Consider the following 27073-nt stretch of genomic DNA (forward strand, 5'->3'; position numbering starts at 1 on the left):
GGTGTCTCTGACAGCCCGAGGACAAGCAGACATTCAGTCATGAACGCAAAATCAGGGACAAAAAAAAAAAAAAAAAAAAGCGATGTAAAAATCACGTGGGTTGCTAAAGCAAACACATAAAAGTGACGGACGGCTTCTGTGAAACACCGTTGCGGCCTCTCAGTCAGAGGGAGTTTCCCTAAGTTGGACTGTCCCTGTGATCCCTGTCTCTCATCCTTTAACAGTGGAATTTACTGCATAAAACACCTGCTGCAGTTCTGTCCAGGAAAACCCCAACCACGTTGTTTTCTATGCCTGGGACTTACACTGTTATCAGTGACCTCTTTAGGGAGATGAGACAGCAAGCACCAGTCAGCAGACCAATGAGGACACACGGTCTTCCTCCAAGGTCGTTTTGGTCCATCTGTCTTTTGTTGTTGTTGTTGTTTTCAAGCCACAACTTTCTCAGATCTGTCCAACCAACAAATAAATTAATGATTTTCCAGACTGACAATTTTGCTACTGCAACGGAAAATAGAATATATACACATAAAAACATTTTCTATATCTATGTAAAGCAGTTCATGGAGAGATGCACTTCCAATGTGATAATGGCGTAGCTCACAGGTGGAGCGCATGACCACAACAATTATTTCCTCGTCCTCGTCCACAGTTTCCATTGGCCGTCGTAGCGTTCTTTTGTGTGATCTCAAACGTCTTCTCACACAGGAGACTGTTTTTCTTTCCCTTTTTTTTCTTTAGCTACACTTGCAGGACGTTACGCTCATATTGGACAGTTGCTCCACCTGAAATGACGTGATAAAATAACAGCGTTATTAATATTTAAGTGAGAAAAAAATTTCACCTCATAAGAAGGGTTACTTGGCTGCAGGACAGAACACTGTAGGTACCTTGTGCTGCCTGCCGACATAGTATATGATTGCCAGTGGTTCCAGTGCCTGGGGAACACAGCAGGGCTGGGCAGAGGCTCCTGGGTTGTGATGCTTATACAGAGCCAAAATCTGTAAACCATTAACGTGATGAAAAACAGGAAAACAGAATGTTAGATCACAGTTTAATTGCCGATATGATACAAGCCAAAAGATCTGGAACAGATAAGGGAGAATAAATCCAGGAATAAGCTAGACCAGTGTTGTGTATAATTAATCCAATGAGGTTGGACTGCGAATGAAAAAAAAACAAAAAAATTCAACATTAACTCCATTTGGGATGTGATTTTTTTTTTGTAGACACAATTACATTTGTGCACAGTTGAAAGCTGCAGAGGTCCATGAGGAACATATTTTTAATGTCATTCTAATCCAGTGATTGGTCTGGTTAAGTTCAGTTTTGCCTAATACAGTTGATTAGATCAGTTTTCAACCATCGGACCGTGGCCCATGTTTGAGCCATGAGTGCCACCAAAAGGGTAAAAAAATATTCAGTTACGCCACGAGGGCCACATTGCTCATCAATTTAGGACAACAGAGATATCACTGTTATCCATGTTATAAATCAGTTTCCCACCACTGAGCAGCAGTTTAAAAGCACAAAGATAATAAACGGGCATTTGTTTCTAGTAAAAGTGGTAAAAATGAGAAAGATTTGCCAAACCCACACAAAAGGCTGCATTTTTGAACAAGTATAATCGCAAGTTCAAAGAAGCCAGTGTTTGGAGTGGAGTCTAATACAAGCGCTGTAGCCTTCAAATCTAATGCGGCATCTAGAAACCAAACATCCAATACTCACGGGAAAACCATTGGAATTTTTCATGGGGAAAAAGAAAATACGCCACAGATGCAGAGAAGTTCTGCCGTGTCACCGACTCTATAGGGGCTGTAAAGGGCAAGTTTTTGCTTGGTGAACTGTAAGTGGATATGGTTGGATTATTGATTACCAATTCAACTGGGACTAAGATCAATCAGATGGCCACGTGTTGCTTTCTCACCTCAAATGCTAAAGAAATGAGGAAATACTTGCATAAGAACAGACCACTGTGCATATCTATAACTAGTCGACTGATATTGAATGATGGAATCGTTTGTTTTCATGATGAAAATCCCTCCACACCACAGCGTCTTGTCATTTTCTTGTTACTGTTCTAACATTTTTCTTCCGTCTCTGTAACGAGGTGCAGGAGTTTAACAACATTCCGGCTCCATTATCTCATTGAGTCATTATGGTATTTTTTTCAACAACACCGGGTAATTAACAGCACAGTACAGTACAGTATCATCGGGACAAGGGCAAGCCGTTATTGACATTGGTAAGTATAACCTCTTGTACTGTATGTGCTAAAACGACGATGCATACTGTGATTGTATTCAACACTTAAGGCACGGCACCACACCTGAGAATATTTGTTTTCTGCGTTCCAGATGTAGGTGCAGGAGCCCATGCAGTAGTTGGCGTGGTAGCCCGTCGGTTCGTGTATCCACTTCCAGCCCAGGTCTTTCCGGAAATTGATGTACAAGCTTCGCACACAGCAGGTCTCCGTCTGGCTGCGCAGGAAAAGATAAGGAGATAGGGTGAGGAGAGGGAGGAGTCTCTAGGATCATTGGAGATGCTGAAGAAGGCGGTACAGTATATATATATGTGTGTGTGTGTGTATACATGTATATATATAAAATTGGAAAAATGATGGTGTTTCTTACGTAGTACATGTATCTGCTTTCCCATCTGTGGCCCGTTTTTTGCGGGAGGTGATGTGGCTGCTGACGTTTTGAGGAATGGACATGGTCAGGATATATGGTGGTTGTTTCGTCAACGCCTCAAGCGTCTGTGTGTCTCCCCTCCCAAAAGAGACCCCAGAGATAGAAAACTTGAACGTGTTTTCCATACTTGGGTCGTTGTTGCAACCACAGAAGACCCAGAGCTGGAAACCCTGCTCGGTCTCTGTTGAGTGAGAAGAATATCGGATTGGTACTGGACCAAGATCACCATCATCAACCTGCTGTTGTCAACTGATACCCACCATTCCCTTTGAGCCAGTTCTGCAGGGTCTCAGTCACATCAAAAGATAGCCACTTGTCCTTCAGATTAGTAGTGATGAAGCGAGTAGTGAGGTACTCGGGTGAGGATCCCAGGCCCGTGTAGAGCTCAACCCGCTGCTTTGTCGCTATGTTCGGTGTCTTGATAAGCAACCGCAGCTCGGCTCTGGTCAGCAGGTGGTAATCCCCAACACTTTGCCTTATATTAGAGAGGTTGAAGAGGAATTCGATGCTTTTCTTGTCCTTCATGTCTGTACCTGTATCTATAAAGAGACATTTGATTTATTCATATTAAATGTCAAAATTACCCAGCTTTTTTAATCAGTATTTATAATCAACATATCCTAGTCATAAAAAGGCTGTCAGTACATAAAGGGTTAACGACATTCTTATACAATCTGAATAACATCAACTGTAACTTATACATCCTACTACAGTAACCAAAACGCAATGATGTAAAAATAAGAATAATGTTTCTACAGGTTTAATTAAATGTTGAGAAATTATTATTTATTTAAAAAAAAAAATACAAAATAATGATGGTGTTTTTGTACACACCAAATGTATCTTTGTACAGTTGACATACAGGTTTTATTCAGGCAGTTTACAGCAGTGTTTCCCAAACCTTTTTTCTGGGGCCCCATATTTTAAAAGTCACAAACCTTCACGACCCAAGTCAATAGACATTATTCATAAACTCCTGGGAAACATGATGTAAGACGACCCCCCAAAAAATCTCTTGTGACCCACCTGAGGGTCGGGACCCAGTCTTTGGGAAACAGTACTTGGCACAGTACCAGGTGCCAGGTTGGTTTGGCTTATAAATCTCTCATAATACTACTCCATCCAAATCTTTTTTTGATTACTTTATATCGGTGTTTCTAGCTCTGCGTAAACATCAATCGTTTATCTTTCAGGATGGCAGCGAGAACATTCTCCACGCAGAGTTTGACAGAAAACAGAACACGGCTACCGAAGGCTGTAACGCCATAAATCTTTAGCCAGCGCATTTCATTGAGACGTGCAAAGATAAGCTCAGATGAAGGAAAGGAAAACGCAGTAAAGAGAGGGAATGTGGAGTACATGAGGGTGGTATGACAGGGTCAATGCAAATAAAAGAGTAAAGTGAAGAATACACTCCAGTGACTATAATTCACTGAGGTGAGGCGTTAGAGTGGGAGTGAAGGGGTATTGGACTTTTGGAGACCGGGGTCTGACCCTAGCCTAAACAGTTTGAATCTACTGTGCGTGTGTCTGCCAGCCAGAACCACAACGTTCTTCTGTCAGATCCAGGAACTGCCTCTGGACAGCAGCTACTATCTGGCCTCACATACTTGTGTTGCGTAGTTGATCCACACTGTACCAGGATCCTTCACCACAGGCCTGTGTATGCGTATTATTTACATCACCATCTGTGGTTGTTCTTCTGCACAGCTAGTGTTTCAGCCCTAGTATTGAGGCCAAACTGAAAGTGAAAAGAGGTGGTGCTGAGTGCAAAGGGAAATGAGATGACATTTAGTGGTCCCACCCAAAGCAGAGTCAAATGTTTGCTTTTATGATCACCAATGGAAATACACAGTGTCACAACCATGCAGAGAAGGTGGAAGGTGTTGAGTTTAAGGCACTGCGTTCACTACCCCGCACAGCAAACCTCTAACCTTGGCTAGTTTTGGTAAATTGAGTAAAATGTGTTAAAGGTCATAGGAGTGTTTATGAAACAGGAAATTGAATCACTTCCCCTTAAAAGCACTTTAGCATTAGCAAATATGACTTAAATATGCTTCAATTTTACTTCACTTAGTTAAAACAAACCTATAAGATTATACATTCAGGTAAAATGCCTGATTTGCTGTTTAACAATATTCCATTAAATTAAATTTAGCTTGTTAAATTTTTGACAACAGTACAACTTGAAGAAGTCTAACAAAGTGAAACATTTTCAAGGGAGAAAAAAATTAATATTAAAATAAATTAACAATGCCAGAGGAATAGTCATAATTCTGTATAAACAAATTATTAATTTTATTTTCTTCTTCTTCTCTTTTCTAATCTTATTGAATGTTATTTGAATTTCAAAAGCTGTAACAAATTCACAGAGAACATTTTGAAGGCCATAATCGGTGCCCACTCTTTTTTCCACGCCGTCACATTTTCATGATTGTATTTAGGTCTGGCTTTTTCTGGGTCAATCCACAAATTAAATGTCTTCTGTTTAAGTCATTGTTTTGTCAGTACTTTACTGGAAAATGACTCATATCATTTTTATAATGAATTATACAATGGATACATCGTCCACTCCTCGAATGACACCAGAATACTCAATTATTCTTCTGTTTGAATCAATTTAAGATTATCTGGAGACCAAGATTTAGCTTTAAAAAAACAGGACCAGGGTGTGTTTCAGGTAATTTGGTAAAAATAATTGATAACATCGTGGTGATATTTTTCTGGTCCATATAGTTGTATTAACCATCACGTGTTTAATGGATCATGAGTTATGGTACAACGATTTTAGTGGCTGTCAAATGATTCAAATGTGATTAATCACAGTGTGGTTGTCATTGATCATGCTTAATGAAGATTATTTTCATTCTCAAACATGACACAAAAGAAATCTGCTATATTGCTGTTTCAGAAAACAAATAACAGCAGGTATGTGTGTGTGTGTGTGTTTCACACGCGTTTTCATTTGTCAATCGTCTAAATTGTAAATTTATCAATACAGTAAAATGTCCAGACAAATATACATGAAGCTAACTCAAAATGTTGCTTTTTAGAGTTGGGTGAACAAAGTCTTTACTGCACATCTGGAAAAACATGTCGAGAATTTCTTTCATAACTCTGTGGAAGACGTTGTCCTCAACAATTATTTATTGTGGTTAATGTGGTTATTTTAACAGCCCTACTAGTCAACAAAAATGTCAACATATAAATGTTTTATTGAGATTGTGATGCACTGGGGAAAAAAACGTTTGTAGTTTGTTTTTGAAGCTGCTGTGAGTGTAAACTCCATAATCTGCTCAGAAAGATCTCCCTCAAGGTAGCACCTTAGCTGGCACCTTAACATGGGTGTGGGGGGGGATTTGTGTCCTATCCACAGGACAGCTGTTGTAACAGGTAGGGAGGCAGCCCTGTAATTACCTGTGGGAGGAACCAGATTCCAGCAACAGCCTAAATACCTGCCTCCTTCATATAATCGCATCCACCTTTCTACATCCCACTCATCCGTGGCTCGTTTCCCCACCTCACCCTATTTTACACGTGAAGCTTCTGACCCCATCACAGCTTTACCCCATCGTCGAGGGGTTGGCAGATAGATCGTTTACACCGACTATGATAAATATTCTACTGTTGTGGCCTTGTTTAACTTTAACAGAAGGAGGTGGTTGGTTCCTGAAAAAGGCTGAGCGTAGCAACATTTGGACCGTATTAAACACAATAGGTCAATCTGTGTGGGCTTAAGGAAGGGTGTTTCTGCTAACTGACAGGAGGAATCCAGCCTCATCCACCACATTATAACCACACTGGGTATTTAAGCTATTAGGCTATAAAATACTCTGTGCAAATCTTCACGTCACTGTGGCTTGTTTTGCAATATCAGGATAGTTTGTTGTGCAGTGAGACGAGCCAAACTAAACAGAATTGCTGAAGGATGTGTAAGAAAACGTTCATGAGTTAAATCATCAATTAAATATCATTACAACTTCTCCCACTTCCCAGAATCCCTTTATTTTAACAAAAAAACTGCATCTACACTTGGCATTAGCTGCGGCGGGTTGGCTTTGTTTTTTAAGAGCAACAGTTAGAACGAAGGCTGCAGAGCACTGAACTCTGGCATTCTACTGAGGTAGGAAACACATTGCTCCCCATGGGCACCGCTTACACCGGACCTGAGTCACTCAAGATCTCAGTGGCCATCGGCCCGATTTCCTTCCTGCTTAGCTGCCCTGTCACAAACACACTGCAAACACACTGATAATAGGCTCAGGAAACAGCACGGAGAGAGGCATGAAAAGAGGAGAGAGCGAGGGAGGGAGGGAGGGAGGGATGGGTTATCATGGAGAGAAGACATAAATAATAGATGACAAAATGCTCCAATCGAAACAGAAAAATATGATGGAGAACAGGTGACAGAAGAAGTAAAGCAGAGACAAGTCCCTCAGAGAGAGAGAAAATAAGAGGAGATGAGGGTGAAGATAAGGGAGAACATCTCATGTCTCCTTTAATCTCGGTTTTTTTTTCTATTTCCCCTCCACTTGTTTAGTTTGCATCTAAGCAGAACAAAATCATGCCCCTTCGTTCTAACAGATGCTTTGTTCTCTGTTTCGGGCTCCACAGCGTGGTCCATCCACTAAAGTCTTTCTTTTGAAGTGTGTGGGGGGTGAAGGAGGGATAGTGTGGATGCCTGCCTGATAGGGTGAGGAGTACAGGCATGTAGAGAACAATGGAGCAAAGACACAAAACAACAACAAAAGACGAGGTTTATCTTAATAACTTTGGAGTCGTTGCTAAATTATAGCCACGAACCATTTGGCTGAGAGAACAGCCCGAGCAGGCCGGCCAAACAAACAGCAATAAAAACGCAGTAAAAAAGCTGTGGATGCCATGAAAGTTAACGTAAGGCTGAAGAACAGATGAAACCCACAGTCCTGCTAACTTATAACTTCTGTGCTCTCTGAACTTCTTCTTCTGCCTGGAGATGTTGGGTGGAGATCAGAAGGATTGCACATGTTCTGGGAATTTATGGATGAGATTGGAGTTTACGAAAGTTATTGAGCAAATGATGATTAATTAGGGTTGTGGCTGCAACGGCCGTGTTCTTCAAAGACGAAGGGAGAAAAAAGAAATGTTCGTATTATATCCTATGAAATAATAAAAAGTCACAGCGATGTCAGCAGCTACCACAGTTTGCAAGTTTTCCCCAAAGTGAAATTGAAATTTAATTTAGTTGTAAAATCCAATGAGAAGTTGCTGTCATATTTTAAAGACAGATATAAATTAGATGTGTATCTATTTATAAAGATTTTTCTCATTAAAACATGAGTAGAATAGCTCACAGTTACTGTTAAACAATGGGTGAATATGGAAATATTTCATTGCTGAGGATATGTCCAATAAGGATCTTATTAAAACGACCCACTGTGACTAAATTTAGTGAGATGACAAATTGGATATACATCTCTTCTCTCTATCTCTAAATCCATCTTCAGACTCCTGAGTTTAAAGTCATGGAAGGGTTCGTTCTGGTGAGTTTTTAATGTTGGAAACTCATATTTACTATAATGCAGGTAGTACATGAATACAGCATTACTACAGAAACAAGGGAAGCACTTTTTACTGTTGACTGTGTGAGGCTACATGAAGGTGGTCATTAATACACACATTTGATGTTGTTTTAGAGAATCCAATATTTAGGAGTGCAATGGGTTTTGTATGTATTTATATATATATTGCAATGAATAAAGTTTCTTTCTATTTTTCCACCTTGGTGTAAATATAAAATTCATTGAAGTGGAAATAAAGTCCTTCTATTACCTGTCAGTCTCAGTTCTATCAGTACTTGCCTCTATTCTTAACAGTTGTTGTATATTGTGTAGGTTTTGTGATACTTACTGGTCATGTTGAACTTGTGCAGGACCTTGGCGAAGTACTCCTCCTCCTCCTGCTCTGTGGAGATGACCGTCTGGGCCCCCGTCTGCTGCTCCTTCAACATCTCCTTGGTGCTGTTGTAGAGGGAGAGCAGAGTCAAAGGGATCGCCTCCTGGTCTCCAGCCTGATCCTCCTCCGGCTCCTTGGGAAGACGCAGCTTGCTGAGGATCTGGCTCCTGATGGCTTCGATCCGCTTCTTCTTCACCATCTCCAGGTCTACAGTCTTACATGTGGACATGCTGCTCACACTGCCCACCATGTACACCACCGTAAGCATCAACAGCGCGAGCTTCATGGTGCCTGTCGATCGGACTGTCACCACTGACACACTTTGGTTCTTGGCAAGTCCTTCCTTTCTTCTTTCTCTCTTTCGGCGGCTGCTGCCGATGTGTAGGGAACAGTGAATCACTCGAGCGTGGAGCAGTGGTGTTAACACTCAGAGGGACAACTAAAGCAGTGTGAAGAGTCCTGAAACTTCAGGGACACTGCTGTGAAAACCACAGAACGCCCGTGACTTGTTTGCAAGAAAACAGGTGGAGAGAATCCCAGTGCTGGGCAGACTGACACTGAGTGATGAGCCAACCTCTGACTCAGCTACATAGGTAACCCTATGACGTCTCAGACACTACAGTGAGTCCACGGTGAAGCTGTCAAATGCCAACAGAGACCATCCAAGCATGAACCATGAACCTCTACGCCTCGAACGCTCCTGTCGTCCAGAGTCCCCTCTCCATGTGACAGTTCTGCGATAACTTTATAAAACCAAGTCTATTGTTTTTACATTTCCAAAAAGAAACAAAAAGCAGCGTTTAATGAACTGAAACACGGTGTTGTCACAACTCAATATCTAAAACAAGGGCTCCTCAGCCCACACAGTTTCCTGTCCTCTTTGACCTACAGTGTCACTTTATAGAAGTTTCACCAATATCTTACACATGGATGTAATGTCAACTCAGTAATGAGACAGTAATTGCCCTAAACAGCCTTTCTGGTAAGTTCTCTGCTGCCTGGGTTTGATCAGATGACCTCCGGCTTCCTCTGCAGTCTAGATCAAACTCTCTGGGGCTTTAAATCAGATCTGTGCTGATCGAGCATCCACAGAGAACGACGTTAAAGTACGTTAAGGTCTCTGTCAGTTTTGTACTCGGCCAAAAAAACAGCCTGAGGTTCTCAGGCGCGTTTAACTAAATCAAAAATGAGAAAATGACAAAGTTGTCTCCCCCACACTGTGACTACCTCTTTTTTTTTCTTTTTTTCAGCAGTAACAGCATGTGATCGGTCTACGGCTGCACTTCACCATAAGTAGCTCTCAGTGCCTCCAGCTCATGCCTGCTTCACAGACAGACAGACAGACAGACACAGCAGCTGTCATTCTATATGTGTGTCTTCATTTTCCAACGCTGTAATACGTTAGAACATGCTCTGAGGCTCCCGTTACAAAGTATAATCAAGCTTGACAAACCTTCCCTTTAAATGACCAGAACATCCAGCAGCAGCAGCAGCAGCAGCAACAGTCTCTCAGTTGGCTCTGTTTGAGGAATCAGATTGCAGCCTCATCTGTGTCCACTCTCTTCTTCTATCCATCTATCGGTATCACCTCGTTTCTTTTGCCCTCCACAGATCTTTTACACCTCTCTTGTTGCGTCTCCTTTGACACAACTCCCTATTCACACCTCCGCCGTTCAACACATGCACTCCCTCTTTTCTAGTACTTGTCAGAGCTTGCTGGTGACAGCAAATGATTTGTGGTGGCTCAAAGCTCAGCTAACTTTTCTCCTGTGCTCCCTGTGCTCTGCCTCTTTCTCTCACTCTCCCTCTAACTCTGCCTCTTTTTTTCTGGTTCCTGTTACTAGTCTAATACAGCGCAGAGCTCTCCGCCCAGGAAATGAGGGTAACGGCCACAGTGTAAAACATCTGCTGTTTAACAGAGCTCTGCTGGCTGCCACTCGTCCACATCAGGAAGCCAGGAGTTGAACGTGCTGAATTAGTGACTTTAGAGGCACTCACACTCCTCTGGCACTTCTCAGCTCGAGGCTGCGATGACTGACAATGTCAACAAGTCTTGCATGGCAGCTAGTGTCTGGCCAGCTGATGGCCACATTTACCTGGAGGCTGTGAAGGTGAAAGTCTGCCAGGCCAGAGAACTGAAGCACAGGCTGGTCTAAAAGTAGACTGGTGATTTTGAAGGGACGGAGAGCCAACAGGGCAGGGCTGTGTCATGCACTCTCCAAGGTCTGGCTGCTTTTTAAGGGTTGGATTGTATATTTTCAAAAGGAAGGTCAGACTAAAACAAACCCGGTGATGGTTTCAATCATCTCTTCCCTGTGTGACGGATGATTCAACACGGAAATAAAAAAAAAGAGTTAATTGTCATTGTAGTCCTGGGGTTTTTATGTTCTGTGTAAATGAGTTGACTTTTGTCAGGGAAAGTTAAGAAGAATGAGCTATTAATCAAAAGCAGCAACAGAAAGTGACGTTTATCACAAGGAAACTGAAGACAAAAATCCCCTGTGAGACCAACAGAGACGTTGGTCTCACAGAGACAGCTGTTCTTCCCCACTGACACGACAGCGATGATATGATACGGAAAACAAATGACGGTTGTTATTTCATGTCATCAACTATCACCGTGACTGTATCTATGAACAGAGAAGGGGGAGCTTCCATGGTTGCGCACTGCCACCTGATGGTCAGAAATGGTACACCGTTCCCACAAGTAGACGGTGTAAAGTACAAAACAAAACTTCATCTAGAGATACAAATAAGGATTCATATATAATATTAAAAATTGTAGTTGTGGATTAATCATAATGAATCGTGATTAATTGAAAACAAATGTTGCATGTTATTTTATTATAATAATTGTTGTATCAACTGTGTATTAGAGCAACTATAACTATATATATATATATATATATATATGATTGTGACCCAGTTGGAAAACATGCATTTTTTCCAACACCAGTGTGGTGTGGAGTGGGTATGTTCATCTTAAAATATATAATATTGGACCCTAAAAAAAGCCAACTTATTTATAAATCCTACCCTTCTATAATCAACCTTTTTTGTATCAACTTCTTAACACATCAGCTCTGGTGCCCCACTGACCCAACACATCTTACCTGTCTGTCATGTGGCATTTCATACCCTTGACCACAAACTCTCGATGCCAGAGCCCCAAGGTGTCGGTGTGTCTCTGAGCACATGAGTGCAACATGGCTCTGCTTTCCCATCATTCCTGGTGAAGTCCTCTCTGTGAGAATCTTGAATGGATGTTATTATACGAAACCACATCAGTCACTGGGGGGAGAAAAATTACTCACAGTCAACAGAGAGAACAGAGAGACGGTAAGTCACGTCACCTCATCACAGCAGCCTGTTTACAATTCATAAGTGTGGTGAGGTGACGGGATTCTCCAGGTACTTTATTTTCAGTTACTTTCCTGCAATTTGATTCCAACAGTACTTTCCAATACTATTTGATCAGATGATTTATTTGCCAAATGCTCAGAAATGAACATATTTCAGGTTGTTTCCATAGAACCTGACATAATGTATAAGTCATCAGTGTGTTAACAGCAGTGGGGAAAAATAAAGAAAATCCTCTCATTTACTGCAGGAAATACCTGCGGGGAAAAAACCCAAGGGATTTTACAACTATTTAGAAAAAACACTTTTTGTCACATACAAATTACAAGGAAAGAAAAGGAAAGGAAAGTGAACTACTTGTCATTGTGACACAGCACACCACAAAATGTGACCTCTGCTTTTAACCCATCACCAAAGTGAACAGTGGGCAGCAGTGAGGGGAGATGGTGCCATGCTCAGAGCACCTCAGCAGTGACTTGGCAGCTGGTGGACCCAAACCTGAAGCCTGAACCACTTAGCCACCACTGCCCCTGGAAGAACATCCAGGACCCAAGTGCAGCACTCAAAAAACACAGATCAGGTGTCAAAAGTTTGTTTACCAAGACCAAACTTAAATACATCCACCTACAGAAAAACAGCATCAGGCAGTAGCAAAGAGGAAAAACAAGAAGCACAAGAACCATTCAAGGAACATTCAGGAACAAGCAGCAATGACAACATACAGTACATCAACAGTGACCCAACAAAGACAGTGTGTGTGGGAGAGAGGTGTATACATACCTGAAGCACCAGGTGAGTCTAACGAACAGGGACTCACAGGACACAGGTGAGCGCACGTATATTCAAAGTCCCACAGAAAATAATGAAAAACATGTGTAGCCCAAATTAATATCGTGGTTGTTTTTACTCACTTAGAACTTGTAAGTTCCACCAATGAAGTTAGCATAAAGCTACATCGACTTGTTATCCTGTGTTCTACTTCTATTTAGAGCCACTGGAGGTCGCTGCGGTGAACTACCGCCTATCAAGCGAAACGTACGTACGTAATCTGGTTAAAGAATATGCGTACATAGCTTGCCCACCTGCGCAGTTTCCAAGGTAACGAATAAAACACCGTGGCGTCGTCTTTTGTGTTTGTGTCCATACGGTTAAGAATGACGGGAAGGCAAAGAGTGAAAATGAAGGTCTTTGACGTGAAGAAGGTGGAACAGTGACAGGCATCGCACCAGAAGACAAGTCTTGGGTTAAATAGCAAATAGAACGGCTGTTACAGTGTGACACACTTAGTGATACTTCTGTCAGATAAACTCTGCTGATGTGTTGAGATTAATAAATGACTGTTTGAGCAGCTACATGCACTTTTGTGGACGTTTGTGGAACCTGAAGTGGAGCTGTCTGCAGACTGACAGCTGACCTGTGGATGAAGATCCTCTGGACAGGTGAGTGTTCCTCTCAGCAACACACACATAAATAAACAACCAGGAATGCACCTTCAAATTGTCAATTTCATTTGACACTAAAATCTTATTTGGGTCTAAAGTTGAAATATTTCTTTTTGATGACATAAAATATCTTGCCTGTTTTTTGGCTTCTTTGTGAAAAAATATTTTCTTTTCATTCTAATGCAGATACAATTTCTTCATGGTTTTGTTAAATAAGACCTATTTTGGGCAGGTCTAAGCAAGACATTTTTTTTTTTTTTTTTTGGTTGTGTCAGTGTGAAAAATACAATATTTTGCACATTTGTTACAGTAAGAATATCAATGTTGTTGGAATAACCTTTTGTTTTTTAATAAAGTCCAAAAAGCAGAAAAAAACATGTCGTCTCGTACCTTAACCCTTTCAACAAGCTTTGCTATGTTAAATAAATAATGAATTGTTTTAAACTTGAAGTACAACTAATCCCACCCAACGGCTTGCAGATACTTTCACATATTGGCTATCGTGTTTCTCTGTATACTGATTTATCTGATCCATTTACATTCCACGGTTTTTGTCACCGCTATCATCCTTTGATAGGAAACGGCAACCACTGCCCCTGGAAGAACATCCAGGACCCAAGTGCAGCACTCAAAAAACACAGATCAGGTGTCAAAAGTTTGTTTACCAAGACCAAACTTAAATACATCCACCTACAGAAAAACAGCATCAGGCAGTAGCAAAGAGGAAAAACAAGAAGCACAAGAACCATTCAAGGAACATTCAGGAACAAGCAGCAATGACAACATACAGTACATCAACAGTGACCCAACAAAGACAGTGTGTGTGGGAGAGAGGTGTATACATACCTGAAGCACCAGGTGAGTCTAACGAACAGGGACTCACAGGACACAGGTGAGCGCACGTATATTCAAAGTCCCACAGAAAATAATGAAAAACATGTGTAGCCCAAATTAATATCGTGGTTGTTTTTACTCACTTAGAACTTGTAAGTTCCACCAATGAAGTTAGCATAAAGCTACATCGACTTGTTATCCTGTGTTCTACTTCTATTTAGAGCCACTGGAGGTCGCTGCGGTGAACTACCGCCTATCAAGCGAAACGTACGTACGTAATCTGGTTAAAGAATATGCGTACATAGCTTGCCCACCTGCGCAGTTTCCAAGGTAACGAATAAAACACCGTGGCGTCGTCTTTTGTGTTTGTGTCCATACGGTTAAGAATGACGGGAAGGCAAAGAGTGAAAATGAAGGTCTTTGACGTGAAGAAGGTGGAACAGTGACAGGCATCGCACCAGAAGACAAGTCTTGGGTTAAATAGCAAATAGAACGGCTGTTACAGTGTGACACACTTAGTGATACTTCTGTCAGATAAACTCTGCTGATGTGTTGAGATTAATAAATGACTGTTTGAGCAGCTACATGCACTTTTGTGGACGTTTGTGGAACCTGAAGTGGAGCTGTCTGCAGACTGACAGCTGACCTGTGGATGAAGATCCTCTGGACAGGTGAGTGTTCCTCTCAGCAACACACACATAAATAAACAACCAGGAATGCACCTTCAAATTGTCAATTTCATTTGACACTAAAATCTTATTTGGGTCTAAAGTTGAAATATTTCTTTTTGATGACATAAAATATCTTGCCTGTTTTTTGGCTTCTTTGTGAAAAAATATTTTCTTTTCATTCTAATGCAGATACAATTTCTTCATGGTTTTGTTAAATAAGACCTATTTTGGGCAGGTCTAAGCAAGACATTTTTTTTTTTTTTTTGGTTGTGTCAGTGTGAAAAATACAATATTTTGCACATTTGTTACAGTAAGAATATCAATGTTGTTGGAATAACCTTTTGTTTTTTAATAAAGTCCAAAAAGCAGAAAAAAACATGTCGTCTCGTACCTTAACCCTTTCAACAAGCTTTGCTATGTTAAATAAATAATGAATTGTTTTAAACTTGAAGTACAACTAATCCCACCCAACGGCTTGCAGATACTTTCACATATTGGCTATCGTGTTTCTCTGTATACTGATTTATCTGATCCATTTACATTCCACGGTTTTTGTCACCGCTATCATCCTTTGATAGGAAACGGCAACAAACTACATGATGGAAAAGTATGAAAAGCTGGCCAAAATTGGCGAGGGCTCCTACGGTGTGGTGTTCAAGTGCAAACACAGAGATACCGGACAGATAGTAGCCATCAAGAAGTTTGTGGAGTCAGAGGATGATCCGGTCATCAAGAAGATAGCACTGAGAGAAATACGGATGCTGAAGGTAAGTGTCACTGCATTATCATTTCAGTCAGTATTGAAGACTGACGGCAGAATATGAAGCCAACCCTGCCTCCCAATTTGGTTTCCTTTCTAGTAAAAGAATATTCTACATTATAAAATGACGTTAATTTAAAAAATATAATTGCATTTAGAGTAAAATACACATTAAAGCATGGCCAGGTAACAACTGTGGGCCTATGGTTCATCACATTATTAGTAAGAATATCTTCAGGCTTCAAGACCTTGTTTTGCACCTATGTTTATTATCGGCCCGATATTAGCATGTTATGTAATATCTGTAAGAATCGTTATCGGTTTATCCTCCGATAATGAAAACCTGATAATGCAATGTCATGTCATGTAATCTTATACTCATACAGTGGTTTGTACAGATAAATAAATATTACCAGGCCTATTTCGGTATCGGCTGATATCGAAATTGAAAATTAAGTATTTGGACAATATCGGCATATCGGATATTGGCAAAGAGTTAATATTGAACATCCCTGTTTGCATCCAAATAAAGTAGCTTTAATGTCCATGTCTTATATACTGTACAGTCTATGGTTCACATTTGCATCCAAACAAAGTAGCTTTAATGTCCTTATATACTGTACAGTCTATGGTTCACTTCTCACCATATCAGTCAGCACACAGCTACAACTGTGTCATTTAGTTGCTGTTACTCAGTAACTTAGTAACTCATTTACAAAGTAACTGCAAATACCTGTTGAAAGACAGAAGTCAGAATATTTAACATTTATCGTGCCTTATTTCTCTGACGTTTCATTATTGTCTCTTGTTGTTCACACAGCAACTAAAACACGTGAATCTGGTCAACCTGCTCGAGGTGTTCAGGAGGAAAAGGCGTCTCCACTTGGTGTTTGAGTTCTGTGAACAGACGGTCCTCAACGAGCTGGACAAACACCCTCAAGGGTAGGTCAGAGGGGTGTTAGACCAACAGTCTGGGCTGGGAGTAAAAGCTTAACCAGTGTGGTGAGGTTTCATGAATAAACACAAGTTGGTTTTGTTTTTACCGCAGGGTAAAAAAAAATTCTGCCTCCAGTTTTGGCCAGTAATTTGATAGATTCAACTGAACCCAGAAAGCATTCTTTTAGAGATTGTTGTGATGCCAATCCACCACTCCTCCATGTCCACAAATCCTTTCTAGGGTGAACATATCATTCAGATATTGGCTCAGAAATCTAAATTTGTCAGGCAATGCAATGCCTTTCAAATATGAGCGTGGAAGCTACAGCCTCGCTATTCTTAGGTTCAAGGTTCAAGGTGTTTATTGCCATTTCAACACATGTTAGACATGGGATGAACGAAATTAGTTACAATACATATATAGTGCATGATACACTAAGACATAAGAGTCAAATGAAGTAGTACATGTTTGGCAGCAGAGTCATCTGTTGTTTCAAGCAACCTGTGATCACAAGAAAAGACTTGCATTTGCGTTTGATGTTGTATGTATCGTCACATACTGCGTCAGAGGTGCGTACCAAGATCAAAAACAGCTGTCAAAGTCCAGTTCTGTTTCTCAGCTGTGCGTTTGTAATAGCAGAAACTCAAGCTGCTCCTGAAAACAAAGGCCCTGTTGCTGTCAAGAGACAGGCCTTAGGTTACCGTGGCGACGCAAGGACTGTGCAAGCACGGTTTCTTCTTCTTTTAACATCACTGAAATGATAGATGAGGAAACGTATTTTGTTTGCCTTCTCTTACGACAACCATTATTCCTTTGTGTCTTTCTCCCGGCAGAGTTCCTGAGGCTCAGCTGAAGAGTATAGTGTGGCAGACACTGCAGGCCGTCAACTTCTGCCACAAGCACAATGTCAGTATCTGACACCTAAATCACTGTTTCCTCGACTTGTCTCGTATTTTCTAATTATAATCTCACCACGATAACATCTATCCAAACTGACGTTTGTGAAAATTTGTGGTCTTTATTTATTTACCAGTGCATTCACCGGGATGTGAAGCCGGAGAACATCCTCCTGACCAAAACTGGAGTCATCAAGCTCTGTGACTTCGGCTTCGCACGCATCCTGAGTGAGTGTTCCAGTAAGCCCAGGTGTTTATGAGCATTTAGTGTCAACGTGCCTCTAATGACTTATTCAACGTGGAACCTCGATCATCTGCTGACAGCTTCCTCACTTCAGCGTTTCAATAAATGCATCACATAGAAGGAGCATTCAGCCAGTTAGCGCCCCCTCTGTGTAGCGTGTCTCTGTTTACCCTCCAGCTTTAGGTTTCAGTGTTACGTTACCATACATTACCACAGAGTCAGTCAGCATGCCTTGTAATCCCCTCCCCAACAATGTATGTGTTATTTAGTGTTCATTATTCAGCATCTAAGTGGGTCTGTGTCTAAACAAACCCACCCGACTGTTTGTGTGCTGGTTTGATCAGCCGGACCAGAGGACGACTACACGGACTACGTAGCCACGCGCTGGTACCGAGCCCCGGAACTGCTTGTTGGTGACACTCAGTATGGACCACCTGTGGACGTGTGGGCACTGGGCTGTGTCTTCGCTGAGCTGCTGAATGGAAATCCACTCTGGCCTGGAAAATCTGATGTGGACCAGCTCTACCTGATCAGAAAAACTCTAGGTAGGCTGACAACTGACTGAAGGGAAAAGAATGGTAGGCATACAGATGAAACGGTTTCATTTTCTTACATTTTAATAAAGTGCTGATACGGCAAAGCTCACAGCCATGGTCTTCTTCAAGTGGCACAGTATGTTTTACTGTTGTTGTGACTCCCCATCACAAGAGCCTCATAACATTTTTATGTTTTATCTGTACAAATGACTGTATGAGTTGCTGCCACCTAGTGACTGGAGGCTTGTTATCATATAAGTATTACAGCTGTGGTACATTGGAAGCCCTTCATGCCCCCCCGGCACCTCACCATGCCCCTCCGGGGGTCTCGCCCCCTATTTGCAATATACTGATTTTCTAAACAATTTATAAAGATGTTTTTATCCTCTTGTGAGACATTATTTCCAATTCTGACAAGAACTCTAATTTTCTTCTTCTTCTGACCTCAGGTGACCTGATCCCTCGTCATCAGCAGGTGTTCCGCTCGAATGTTTTCTTCAGTGGAGTCAGTATTCCTGAGCCTGACACAATGGTACCAACACACGGATTCTACTGCAAATGACTTTAAGGTCAATAGAGAGGTTATAAAGAGCCATTTATTTCTTGCTTCTAGGAGCCGTTGGAGAAGCGCTTTCATGGAGTGTCACCTCAAGCTCTTCATGTCATGAAGGTACGTTTTTTATATATAAAATAATCGCGTCTCAAGTAAGTAGAAACAGAAGTGGTTGAGTCTGTCAGTAACTCGTTACATTCTGTGAATATGACATGATTATAGCACATTCAAAGACAGAGCATTACAGCATAAACATATTGTATGTCAATATCTTTGTGTGAGCAGTCGTGTCTGGTAATGGACCCCTCACTTCGGTTGTCCTGTGAGGAGCTGCTGGCGTTCCCGTATTTCCAGGACGAGGCAGCGAACTGGGGTCGCGAGATTGAGCGCCCAGGAAGACGACATGACAAAGTCTGCCGACGGAGACAAGCAGGGGTGAATATGGAACTCAGTGTTCTAAACTTTACAACTCTTATAACGTTATGTTTACAGTTCAGGCGACAACAGCGCAATGCTAATATCTGAGATCTAAGTCTGACAAAAGTTCAAATTTGGCTCCTCTTTCTTTTTTTATTAGTGTCTGTCTCCCCCTGTAGGCACAGTACCTGCCCCAGTTACCACACAGCAACATCTCACCAGCACCGGATGTGAAGAAACAGGTGAAGCATAAATATCACCTGCCCAATATTTAATGATGCAGAAAACTGCTACACAGTGTTTTGTCTGCAGAGCTGAGAGGTTGGTTTTTTTTTTCGTTAAGTTTTGTGAAAATCCATTTCCATATATTGCTGTATGTTCTTCATGTGTGAAAAAACAGAGGAATTCCATTTTAACTAATGTATAAAAACCATTTAGATTAACCAGCGTGCCATCATCACCCAGAGGTGTCCATCAGCACCGGCAGTGTTATTGGCCTCATATCAGACGTCACCTGTAGAGTTAAGTTAAAAAGCAAAGAAACCTCACTGAAAACTTGTTAATGTATCACCTATATAACCAGACACCATGTACCTATGCATGTCTATTCAGTCTAACGCTGTATACTGGGCCGTAATTAATCAACGATCAGTCGTCCACAAACTGTTTCGAGTGTGTTTTTGTAAATAAATAAATAAATAAATACATGTGACTTTTCTAAATTCAAAATCATTAGTGTGCCAGTATCTCTGCTCCTCCTTTACCAGTGTTGAAGCACTCATATATATTTATATATATATGCAGAAGTTCTTTACCTTCGCCTACACTGCGATGGAAAATGTAGTGAAGGTGGGAGGGGGTTTGACGGTGGGGTTCACCTCAAGTCATCGCTGTGACATAAATCACACGGCTGTCTATGAACAGAGAGATTGATCCTGAATAATTAACAACCTGGGGTTGAGCCTTCAATTATGATCGTCGGCTGAAGAAGGATGAAGAAGGATGAAGAGGTGAAACGGCTTAAAAAAAAAAAAAAAAAACAACCCATCCTGTCGACTACTAACTAAGTAAATAAGTATAACAGAACAAAACAAAAATAAAGTATATTTTACTGGCGGTTTCAATATGAATAAAACAGATATGATTTCAGTGCTAGTTTGGCAAACATGCCAGAAGTGTGTCTTATAAAGAATTTAACCTGCCATGACAGCTGACACTGCAGAGTAATTTGATTGGTTCTTCACATATTACAGCCCCAGTCTTTGAGAGTGATCCTCAAAGACTGACACGGATGTTGCTCAGACACAGAGCAGTGATACACTGAGCGTGCGTGCGAACACTTACAGCCTGACACACACACACATGATGGATCGCCTGACCTTCAACTTATCACATTACTAGTGACGCTCCTCATCAAACGCTATGCAGAGAAGTCTAAAACAGCAGGTTCATATAAGACGGAGAAGCCAAAAAAATGAAATTGTGTCACACTGCAATAATAAGTATTATAAAGTAAGTAAAAGATGATTGCCTTTGCATTTTATTGTGCAGTAAAGTTAGTATTTCCACTTGAGTCAAGATAAAAGATGTAAAACAGAAAAAAACAGCGTCTTATTACGTGCAAAACTTTCACCTTAGCATGAGGTTAACAGTTTAGTTAATAAACAGCTTGATGTAATTTTCTTCTTCTTTAATTTAATTTTAGCTCATGAAACTGTATCACATAGTATTTCTCAACACTGAAACATAAACAATAATACAATATTTCTGAATATTTCAACATATATAACAAGACAGAAAACAATTTATACTAATACTGTTTTTTCACCCTTTTCTTTTGGTCCAATTCTAGCTTTTTTAAAAATGTTAATGAATGAATATTGACCAACATAACCTTACACGTACGTGTACATGACATCTGTCACATGACGTGGCTCATCTTTGATTAATGCGTGTCCATGGCTCACAGTGTGTGGATCAAGTCTCAGAAACACCTGTGCTTCACCCTGTGACCACACTGGTGTTAACTTTGTCTTGTCTTGGCGTCACTGTCAACTGTGATTCTGACACAGAGTCACGGAGTCTGTTTCCACCCACTGCTGCCTGATGGCTCACTCTGAAGAACTTTGGAGTTAATTATCACATTTATAATGTACGTTCATATTTCAGGACTTTGGCTCTTTTCTAATAAATGCAGCTTTCTTTTTAGTGGCAGTTTTTGTTCTTCTGTCTCATCATTCAGCCCCTCCCTCTTGTAAAGAGCAACGTTTGTTTTTACTCATTTTCACTGAAGTCAGTTTGAAGGCTTTGTGGTGCATGAAAAAAGGAGCTGACATAAGTAATCATTTTTCAAATAAAACACCATGCACACCAACATACCAATCCCTGGCCTATTATTTAGGGACTCCTGTCGTAGCAGAACGCCTTTTACAGAGAAGTTAAAATGAACTTACACAGCAACACGGGTCAATTACTTTCAGGTTATACACTTGGGTAAAGCAGAGAGCCCGAATCCTTAGTTCCGTGGTGTGGCAATGATTTTGTAGTGGTGAGGCAAGTTGCCAATGCCACTGAACTCAGGGCTGAGGTCCACGCTGTCAGGACCTCCAGGCACAGAAAAGGTGAAGTGCTGCAAAAGTGACACGAGGAAAAGGAAGAGCTCCATGCGAGCCAGAGACTCGCCCACACAAGCTCTTTTTCCTGTGAGGGGAAAAAAAAAGGTGTGAAGTTGCAGAAATAACAAACCAAAAAATGTACATTCAGTAAAGGTAGTTTATGGAGAGTTCTGCAAAGCTGAAGTGGGAAAAACATGGAACAAATACAAGGTTCAGGTTACAGTTACTGTATTGGAATTTACCAGCAGAAAAGGGCAGAAATGCTGGGTTCTTCTTGAAGTTTCCTGTTTGGTCCAGGAAGTGCTGGGGGTTGAAGGACCAGGGGGTTGTCCACTGCTTCTCATCTTTCAGCACAGAGTGCAAAAAGGGAATAATCACTGTATCCTGTTGACGTAGAACAGTCACTTCAAGGGAACATTTAGGAAGTGGAATACTGTTGTATATTTATAGATTCGGACCAAGACCTTGGGAATTGTGTATCCCCGGAAAGTGATGTCTTTCAGTGCGTAGTGTGGAATACTGAAGGGGACGAGGTCCATGAAACGCTGAACTTCATGGATTACAGCATCAGTGAAAGGGAGGGACTTCCTGTCCTCCATACGAGGACATCGCTCCCGTCCAATCACAGAGTCTATCTCCTGATGCATTTGCTCTTCAAATTAGAAATAAATACAACTCATTTTGGCTTTAATTTGTACAACAATTCATTTGCATGTAATCTTTCCACCGTTTCTGTGTGGAGGTTCCTGTGACTATTCATCATTATTTGTAAAATACCAAAACCTGCGTTCTGCCTGGATTGACATACTTCATCACAACAACACACTTTCTTTAACACATCAAATTAGGAATTATGTTGAAGGCATTTTGTTTTTGAAAACAAAAAAAATAAAATAAAAAACATTTAGAATATTTTACTGCATGGGACCTACCCTGTACTTTGGGGTATTTCATCAGCACATTCAGAGCGTATCTGATGGTTGAGCTGGTGGTTTCTGTTCCAGCAAAGAACAAATTCACAACTGTTCCTACCAGGTTGTCGTAGTGGAACTCAGTTGCAGGATCATCCTTTTCCTGAAATAAAAATATTAAACACATTTGGTCACATTCGAAATTTGAGTGCGCTCTGACATCATTCATATATATATAAATGTATCTTTACCTGATTGAGTTTGATGAGGAAGCAGTCGATATAATCTCTGGGTGAACTCGGGTCCAGAGTTTCCACGTGTTTCTGGATCCTTGAAATAATGAATTTTCTCAATTCTTCAATCCTGGCAAAAATGGCGTGTTGTGGGCCTGGGATGTTCTCCATCAGCCGAGGGAAGATGTTATAAAGCTGTGATGGAGTTTAACAGAATGTTAATACTTCACTGTCGCACTGTTGGATTTAATGTGACACTGCATACAGGCCTAGCACTTTTCTATGTTAGACAACGAAAAAAACCTCTCTTTGTCATGGTTCTACAGTCAGTCAGAAAGGCCAGATTAAACACCCTAGTAGTCATGTGAAATATAAACACACTGAATTGTGTCCTGCCAATGAAATGAGGCCATTAAGGAAACACGTGTATCCAGCTACAAGCCTATCTTTAAGACAAACATCAGCATTAGGCATCTCCTACAATAGGTGATCTGGCTTTAAGGTTTTAGAAAGTTTGAAAAAACATTCCGTACATGCTTGTCTGAAGAAAAAAAAAACAACTCAAGAATGTTTAGAAAATATTTGTAACAGGTCTGTGAAAACCATTAGTTCAAGGCTGTGAGTGAGGCGTCCCTTTCACCAGTAGAACTTTAATCAGATCCTTTGTTTTTCCAATCTCATACCTGACCCAAGGGACTGCTGGCAAATCTTAGGAAGTCTCCCACCGACTTCAGGATGTAAAGGAAGTCTTTATCGTCGTAGTTGCACCGTTCACCGAACACAAGGCAGCCGATGACGTTGGACACGGAGCAACTAAAAAAGAAAACTGGATCAAACGGCACACCTGGAAAAAACGCAAAAGAAACATGTTGAAAAGAAGCACACACTTGTGTATTCCACTTCTCTGTAGTGGAAGTAAATATGAAGGTTCACATTTTTATTTATTTATTGTTTACCTTTGTGTTCGGCCATACCGGCGACCAGGTGTTTGCTCTCTTCCTGGACCCAGGCCTCCATCTTTTTGCGTCCCATTCCGAAGTCTCTTAGAGTTGTCAGTGTAAATCGTCGCAACTGTTGCCAGCGTGATCCATTACTGATCGCCATCCCTTTAAAAACAACGTAGAAGTAGGAGCTGAACCAAGGGTCAAGGAACATTTTTCATGTCGTACACTTATACGTATAAATATATATATATACACATATATACACACACATATGTATCCTGCTGTTTCTAAAAAGGAATTGTAATAAATGTGTTGAAATGATCAGTGCGCCACAGTCACAGAAAAAAAAAGGCACTTCATCATCATTCAGAAAAGGAATGTACTGAATGTGAAGACACTATCACTGGTGGGTGTGATTCGGTGAAACCACAACTGAAACTTTAGGGTGAGCAAAGCCAGTACAGAGCAGATGTTGATGCGGTACCATATCCTTTGGTGGCTCTGACCAGTAACGGAAAAGGTTGTCTGCCGACAAAGTCATCAGCCTGGTCCACCAGCGCCTCTTTCACGGTGTCATATCCCGTAAGAACCACAGCGCGCTTCAGCCCCAGGAACAACGTCATCACTGGACCATACTGTTCACTGAACTAGAGGAAATTTAAAAAAGAAAGAAAAAAAAGGTCAACAATATAATAAGAATTTACTGAAGCCAGATTTGAGCAATCACAAAACCTCTTAAAGTTGACCATATTATTTCCACATCAACAGCATTTAGACATTATCCTTCCCAGACCTCATACAGGTTAGATAAATGATTTTTGTTGACCCAGAAACTGTAACCAAAGGTGAATTCTTAGGTAAATACAGGAGACCTTGGTTTCTTAAACTTCTTAAACAATTAAGAGACATGTGATCCAACTAAACCAGCTCCAAGTGTGTGTTGCAAATGTGTAAATCTAAGTTTCAAATGAATATGAATTGTTTACATAAATATTAAACTCATCTGCATTAAGTGTCAACAATCAGTTCCACTACACTGCATTTCTTTGTACAGTTGTAACTTCTGTAAATTACTTTATAAAGTTTTTAAACCCAGTCAAAAGACTACTGTTTTTAACTCAGCTAAAGAAGAAGTGAATTATGTTTGAGGCACAAAACACTGAGTGACAGATTTTGAGCCATGTGAATATGAATGCTGTTCTGTTATAGAGCTGATAATGTTTAAGAATTAACATCAGGAATGTCAACAACAAACTATCCTTAATGCACAGACAAATCTGTGTTGTGCACTGAGTACAAACAAAACTATCAGAGAGGTTCGTACCTTCCGAAGTGTTAAGTACGGTGCTTTTTTGTCCACTTGGTGCACATTTCCTAGTAAAGGCAGACCCCGGGGTCCTGGGGGAAAACAATGCTTCTTATCGCTTCTCAGCGTCAACAGCCAACACAGAGAGATGATGAGCAACAATACTAAAAGCAACGCAGTAGAGGTCTCCATGAGTACAGGCTCGCAGCTGCGTCTTCTGTGCAGCAGTCACGTCTGTGCTGAGATAGCAGATTGAGCAACAGTGTTGACATGCACTCCAGAAAGTCCTGTTTTAAAGGCAAAGGTTGTTCTGGAAAACCTGGAGAGTGGATCAAGCTGGAAGGTCAAGCCATGACTAGACATGTTCTGGTTGGTAGGAAGTAATATGAAAAAAACAAAACAGTATGTTTATTTGGGTCATTTAAGGACACTTTGAAAACATGTTACGTAACCACAGTTTTCCAGCATGGCTTCATGCCTTCTTCTCAGCATTGGTATTTGATTTCTGTTTGAGGCTAAACTTTAGCCATCTGATGAAGTATATGCCTAAATCTTTTATAACTAGTCCTGGAGAATCTTTTTAGCAAAAGCATGTCACATTTGAGGAACAACCAGGAAGCACGTAAAACCCAGCAGTCGAGAGACATGAATCCAATGCAGGTAGATTATTTAAACGTCTTTCTGTTCTGTTCAGCCAAACGGGGGACCAGACCTAAACACAGCCCTCAAGAGACAGCGTTCTGGTGCAGACGTTTATTCAGTAGAGAAACTAAAAACTAAAACTTAACTCACACAAAAACCAAGACCAGACAAGAATTGAGGTGATCAAACCACGAGGATAACAGGGACACAGATTCAGAAAGGTGACCAACAACCTGACTAAGACTGAGTGAAGTAGAGAGTATGAACACCCAGGTCACCAGGTGAGAGGAGTGAGGAGAACGAGCAGGGACAGGTGAGTTTGATGACACTGATTAACACTGAGAACCAGACAGAAGCTCAGAGAGGCAGAAAGACCTAATGTGTTGATGTAGGCACAAACATTCTGACAAAATGAACAACATAAAGAAAATACTGAGATAAATGCTAACGCTTAGCTTAAGGAAGGAGCTTGTGTTATCACAGCTGTGTTTGTACTGTAGATAGACAGATAGATGATAGATAGATGGATGGATGGATGGATGGATGATAGATGGATAGAGGTTTGTAGAAGGTTATGTAACATTTGCAGGCCTTACTTTGCACAAATCATCATCTGGAAGAGATAAGGATTAGAGAACGATAAGAGATTAAAGCAGCTGAGGCAAATACACGGGTAAACACACAGAATTATTTCATTCATCCGTCACTGATGCAAGTCTTTCTCAAAGACTGCGGTTGGACTCTATAATATAGTGTTGAGCTGATAGTGAAGAGAAAATAACTGTGAAGTGTGAAAGCCAAGGTAAACTGTCATCAACGGACCATAGGTTTCACTGAACTGGAAAAAAAGACTTATTTCATATCTGTGTAGGTTCTCAGTCATCTTACCGAAAAAATAGTTACATAAAAAAAAAATTAAATTATCCAAAAATAGTTACATAAAAAAAAAATTAAAAAAACAACAAAAAACCCTACTCTGTCCAGTTGCCTTAGATGTAACTATTTTTGGACTTATTTCATATTTACTTAACATATATATTAATTATTGGGTTTCTCATGGTTCTCCCTAACTCTGCTTTTAAACTTTCTATTTTGTCAATCATTGGTGGGTTTCCTACAGGAGGAAGAGCAGCAGGTCTTGGACG

General features: G+C 40.8%; 3 protein-coding genes across 4 annotated transcripts; 1 reads left to right on the forward strand and 2 right to left on the reverse strand.

Annotated features, from left to right (window-relative positions):
• Positions 1-727: 727 nt before the first annotated feature.
• Positions 728-11074, reverse strand: tgfb1a (transforming growth factor, beta 1a). Its single transcript, XM_008308810.3, has 6 exons — positions 8583-11074; positions 2954-3232; positions 2634-2874; positions 2330-2480; positions 891-1001; positions 728-785 (listed from the first exon to the last, which is right to left on the reverse strand). The coding sequence occupies exons 1-6, from the start codon at positions 8911-8913 to the stop codon at positions 738-740; spliced, it is 1161 nt and encodes a 386-aa protein (XP_008307032.1). The 5' UTR covers positions 8914-11074; the 3' UTR covers positions 728-737.
• Positions 11075-12753: 1679 nt separating this feature from the next.
• Positions 12754-19982, forward strand: LOC103377846 (cyclin-dependent kinase-like 1). Of its 2 annotated transcripts, none has more exons than XM_025055016.1 (11): positions 12754-12813; positions 12977-13426; positions 15513-15701; positions 16515-16636; positions 17465-17537; positions 17665-17755; positions 18116-18316; positions 18757-18839; positions 18921-18977; positions 19146-19295; positions 19457-19982. In XM_025055016.1, exons 3-11 carry the CDS (start codon positions 15531-15533, stop codon positions 19550-19552), a joined length of 1044 nt encoding a protein of 347 aa, XP_024910784.1. In that variant the 5' UTR covers positions 12754-12813; positions 12977-13426; positions 15513-15530; the 3' UTR covers positions 19553-19982. The 2 variants fall into 2 exon arrangements, with proteins under 2 accessions (XP_024910784.1, XP_008307033.1); XM_008308811.3 differs by lacking the exons at positions 12754-12813; positions 12977-13426 and adding exons at positions 14264-14321; positions 14485-14934.
• An 808-nt stretch (positions 19983-20790) lies between these two features.
• cyp2y3 (cytochrome P450, family 2, subfamily Y, polypeptide 3) lies at positions 20791-25597 on the reverse strand. The gene is made up of 9 exons (XM_008308812.2): positions 25305-25597; positions 24465-24627; positions 23993-24142; positions 23720-23880; positions 23055-23231; positions 22825-22966; positions 22357-22544; positions 22135-22276; positions 20791-21977 (listed from the first exon to the last, which is right to left on the reverse strand). Exons 1-9 carry the CDS (start codon positions 25476-25478, stop codon positions 21793-21795), a joined length of 1482 nt encoding a protein of 493 aa, XP_008307034.1. The 5' UTR covers positions 25479-25597; the 3' UTR covers positions 20791-21792.
• Between the last annotated feature and the right edge of the window lie 1476 nt (positions 25598-27073).

The sequence above is a fragment of the Cynoglossus semilaevis genome, chromosome 4 (genome assembly GCF_000523025.1).
Source record: "Cynoglossus semilaevis isolate Cse_v1.0 chromosome 4, Cse_v1.0, whole genome shotgun sequence".
Classification (NCBI taxonomy): domain Eukaryota; kingdom Metazoa; phylum Chordata; class Actinopteri; order Pleuronectiformes; family Cynoglossidae; genus Cynoglossus; species Cynoglossus semilaevis.